The following is a 4192-nucleotide window of genomic DNA, read 5'->3' on the forward strand; positions in this document are numbered from 1 at the left end:
AAGGTATTGCTATGGGAGTGTGAATTCACAGCTATTAAAATTTTTCACTAGCTAAAATAATTAGAATTGGTGACAAACATAGGTATACTTAAAATAGAATCATATTTGAATTATTTGCTTACTGTCACCTGAAAAGAAAAATTGAGTTGACTAGAACTCGAATCTTTTTTAAAATTCAATTTTCACCAGTAGTTATTGGAAATACTTAGTGAATTAAAAAAATTTAAAAACAGGTCTGAAATGTTTTATTTATCATGATCGTTTCTATTATTAAGCCCACCTGAGTAGAGATGTTTGTATACATTATAGTAATTTAAGTATTTGGAGATTAGTGCGAAGTGTTGAGTAGAAAGTTCCTCTTACCTATAACTAGCGAGTCCCTTCCCCCATTATGAAAAGACTGAGTTTCTAGGTACAAAAACTTTTTTTGAAAAATTTTTGTATTTGGTTTTTCATTAAGTGTTTCTATTTCTTCTCTGCATTCAATCATGTCTTGATTCCCATTAAAATTTTCAGGTCCTCTCATTAGAGTGGCTTAGTTTAGCTGCCAGGTTTCTAGAGCATCCAATTGCAGATAAGTGACTAAAACGCCAGGCTAACTGCATTTTTATTAACAGATGGTGGAAAACAAGCGTCTTTGGAGAAGAACTGAAGGAGGCAGGTTAAAAGGTCAATAAACAATGATTGTGCTTAAACTGGGGAGGGGGGGTCTCATCGGGTTCGATGGGGGCACTCGCCCCGTCTAGGGGAGAGGGGACAGCCCAACAGACCTTAGAGCCGTTCCCCAGGGGCCACCGCAGACAAGGGGGTGTCGTGGTGCCGGGCTGCACGGCTCGTGCAGGCCACGGACGGACGGAGGGGTCACACCGTCGAGTCGCGGGAGTGCACCTGGAGGTGGGGCTGAGCGCTCACTGAAGAGGCGGCGGCGGGGAGCTCCGACTCCCGCCGCGGGGACGGACCGCCGCGGGCCAGCCCGTCCTTCAGGTCTCGGCCCGGGTGGCCGGGAACGCGGGACCCTCCCGCGGTCTCCTCAGCCCTCGCTCCCGCCTGCGGGTGAACTTTCTCCCTCGCACGGAGCCGATTTCCGCGGCTGCTGCGCGTCCCTCGGTAGCGCTCTGACGCGCACACCATGTGACAGGCTCCCTCCCGCTATAAGCGGAGCAGAGGTCCGCCCTCTCCTGGTCTCAGCCCTCGACTCTCGGAGCTCCGTCCCTAGACTCCCGGTTCCACACCCTCCCGGGCGTCCGACCTGCTCTCCCAGGGCCCTGCCACCCCCTCCTCCAGGGACCCGGCCGGGGGCGCTCGGAGGGGAAGGTCAAGTGCCCCTCCCGGGCCGGGGGAGCGCGGAGCGCGGGAGCGCAGAGCCGCGGGGAGGCGGCGGCGGCGGCGGCGCAGGAGTTACCAAGTCGCAGCGCCAGCCTCGGCCGCGCCGGCACCGCCGGAGCACACGCAGCCTGAGCGGCGGCAGCACCCCCAGCGTGGCGCCCCGGGGCCCGGCCCGCCGCCCGGGACCAGGGCCGGGGCGCGGCGGGAGCCCGGAGCCCGGCGCCCCTATGCGCCGCCTCGCCGCGCGCCAGCGATGACCCTGAGCGCGGAGATGTCCGATGCCTCCGGCCTCGCCGAGGAGACAGACATCGACGTGGTGGGGGAGGGCGAGGACGAGGACGACGAGGAAGAAGAGGACGAGGGCGGCGGCGGCGGGGGGGGCCCCGGCTGGCGGTCCCCGCGCGGCGGCGCCGCTCCTACGCCGAGGACGAGCTGGAGGACCTGGAGGAAGAGGACGACGACGACGACCTCCTCCTGGCCCCGCGGGCGGGAGGCTCCCCGGTGGCCCCGGGCCCAGCCCCGGCCGCGGGGGCCGGGGCCGGCGGGGGCGGCGGCGCGGGGGGCGGCGTTGGCGGCGGCGGCGGCGGGGGCGCGGGCGGCCCCAAGAACCCGCTGGTGAAGCCGCCCTACTCGTACATCGCGCTCATCACCATGGCCATCCTGCAGAGCCCCAAGAAGCGGCTGACGCTGAGCGAGATCTGCGAGTTCATCAGCGGCCGCTTCCCCTACTACCGGGAGAAGTTCCCCGCCTGGCAGAACAGCATCCGCCACAACCTCTCGCTCAACGACTGCTTCGTCAAGATCCCCCGCGAGCCCGGCAACCCGGGCAAAGGCAACTACTGGACGCTGGACCCGGAGTCCGCGGACATGTTCGACAACGGCAGCTTCCTGCGCCGGAGGAAGCGCTTCAAGCGGCAGCCGCTGCTCCCGCCCAACGCCGCCGCCGCCGCCGAGTCGCTGCTGCTCCGCGGCGCCGGGGGCGCGGGAGGCGCGGGCGACCCGGCGGCCGCCGCCGCCGCCGCCGCGCTCTTCCCGCCGGCGCCGCCGCCGCCCCCGCACGCCTACGGCTACGGCCCCTACGGCTGCGGCTACGGCCTGCAGCTGCCGCCCTACCCGCCGCCCTCCGCCCTCTTCGCCGCCGCCGCGGCCGCCGCCGCCGCCGCCTTCCACCCGCACTCGCCCCCGCCCCCGCCGCCCCCGCACGGCGCGGCCGCCGAGCTGGCCCGGACCGCCTTCGGCTACCGGCCGCACCCGCTCGGCGCCGCCTTGCCCGGTCCCCTGCCGGCCTCCGCGACCAAGGCGGGCGGCCCCGGCGCCTCGGCCCTGGCGCGCTCGCCCTTCTCCATCGAGAGCATCATCGGGGGCAGCTTGGGCCCCGCCGCCGCCGCCGCCGCCGCGCAGGCCGCCGCCGCCGCGCAGGCCTCGCCCTCGCCCTCGCCCGTGGTGACGCCGCCCGCGCCCGCGCCCGGATCCGGCGGCGGCGGCTGCGCGGCTCAGGCGGCCGTGGGTCCCGCGGCCGCGCTCACTCGCTCCCTCGTGGCCGCCGCGGCCGCCGCCGCCTCCTCCGTCTCCTCGTCGGCCGCCCTGGGGACCCTGCACCAAGGGACTGCCCTGTCCAGTGTGGAGACCTTTACCGCTAGGATTTCAAACTGTTAGTAACGCTCTGTTAGCGCGCTTGAGAAAGAAGGTAGGAACCCGCTCCTTTTCTCCTCTCGGTGGGTTTGGCGTTTAGTTCGCTCCTCCCGGCGCGGCCCCTCCCGACCTCACACCCCGGTTCTCGCCGCTTCGGATCCTCGGAGGAGACTGTTTGGCCGCAGCTCGGCGCGCCCTCGGGCTCCGCCGGTCCTTCTATTTATGCAAAGTCGCCCCGTGCTGCCGCCTCCAGCCGGGGTTGGGAGGAAGAGGGTGCTGGTGCGGTCCGCCCTGTCCAGGCACAAGGGGCTTCCTTGACTTTGGGGAAATCTTAAACATTCTAAAGCCTTTTTGAGGTCTAGAGATTCTCAGGTCCAGGCATTAACCAGTCATGTTCAAAATACGAATACAAAAGTAGTAAAGGTCCTGAAGAATGCCAGCAAAGCAATAGTTTTTCTTTGAGGATACTTGTCTGGTGTACTTTTTCATGAAAAGGAAAAAAAAAACTACACAAACAAACAATTCACATGTTTACACAAGGAAAAAAGTCAAAATTATTTCTTATTTTAACCTGTGTTTTGTATCATAATAGACACGCGGAACTTTTATTTTGTACTTACTGCATATTCTTTACAAGGAGTATTGTAAATTTTTACGGGCAATTGTACTATTCTAATGTAAGATTTTTACACTTTTTCAGAAATAAAATGCTTACTTTTCAAAGAAAACCCACCAAAAGAATTTGCTTCAGTTGTCCCCTTCTTAGTTTGCTTTCTTTTTTATTAAAAAAAAAAAAGTTTCTATGTGAGAGAAGTAGTAGGAACGAACCTATTATAGAAAAGGCAAATGCTGTTTTCAAAGAGAATTTAACAAAAATTTCATTGCAGGAGATCAGAAGTTATTTTTAAATGACTACAAATAAAAGAAGTCACTTTGGTATACATTTTCAAATTCCATTCCATTTTGGTGATTATTAAGGCGACTTAAAATTAAAGACACTGTTACCCTAGGATAACTTTATAGAACTTTTCATTTTATTTTTGAGCTCCCCATTTCAAGCAGTTTCCATTCATGTTTGAGCACAGTATTGTATGTGTCTGTAAAAACTCTGCAACATAGTATTATAGTAACAGAAGCATCACAAGTAAATAGACAGTTTTTAGTTTTAAAAATTTAATAGACATGATCATCAGTTAAATAGCTTTCAAGTCCTGAATAAGAAAATATATACAAA

General features: G+C 58.3%; 1 protein-coding gene across 1 annotated transcript; it reads left to right on the forward strand.

The window, feature by feature from the left end:
* Window positions 1-1191: 1191 nt before the first annotated feature.
* FOXD1 (forkhead box D1) lies at window positions 1192-3681 on the forward strand. Its single transcript, XM_054714299.1, is given in 2 exon segments — window positions 1192-1709; window positions 1712-3681. Coding segments are annotated over 2 exon segments (1401 nt in total). The 5' UTR covers window positions 1192-1579; the 3' UTR covers window positions 2983-3681.
* Window positions 3682-4192: the final 511 nt, after the last annotated feature.

Source organism: Eptesicus fuscus, chromosome 4 (genome assembly GCF_027574615.1).
Source record: "Eptesicus fuscus isolate TK198812 chromosome 4, DD_ASM_mEF_20220401, whole genome shotgun sequence".
NCBI lineage: Eukaryota > Metazoa > Chordata > Mammalia > Chiroptera > Vespertilionidae > Eptesicus > Eptesicus fuscus.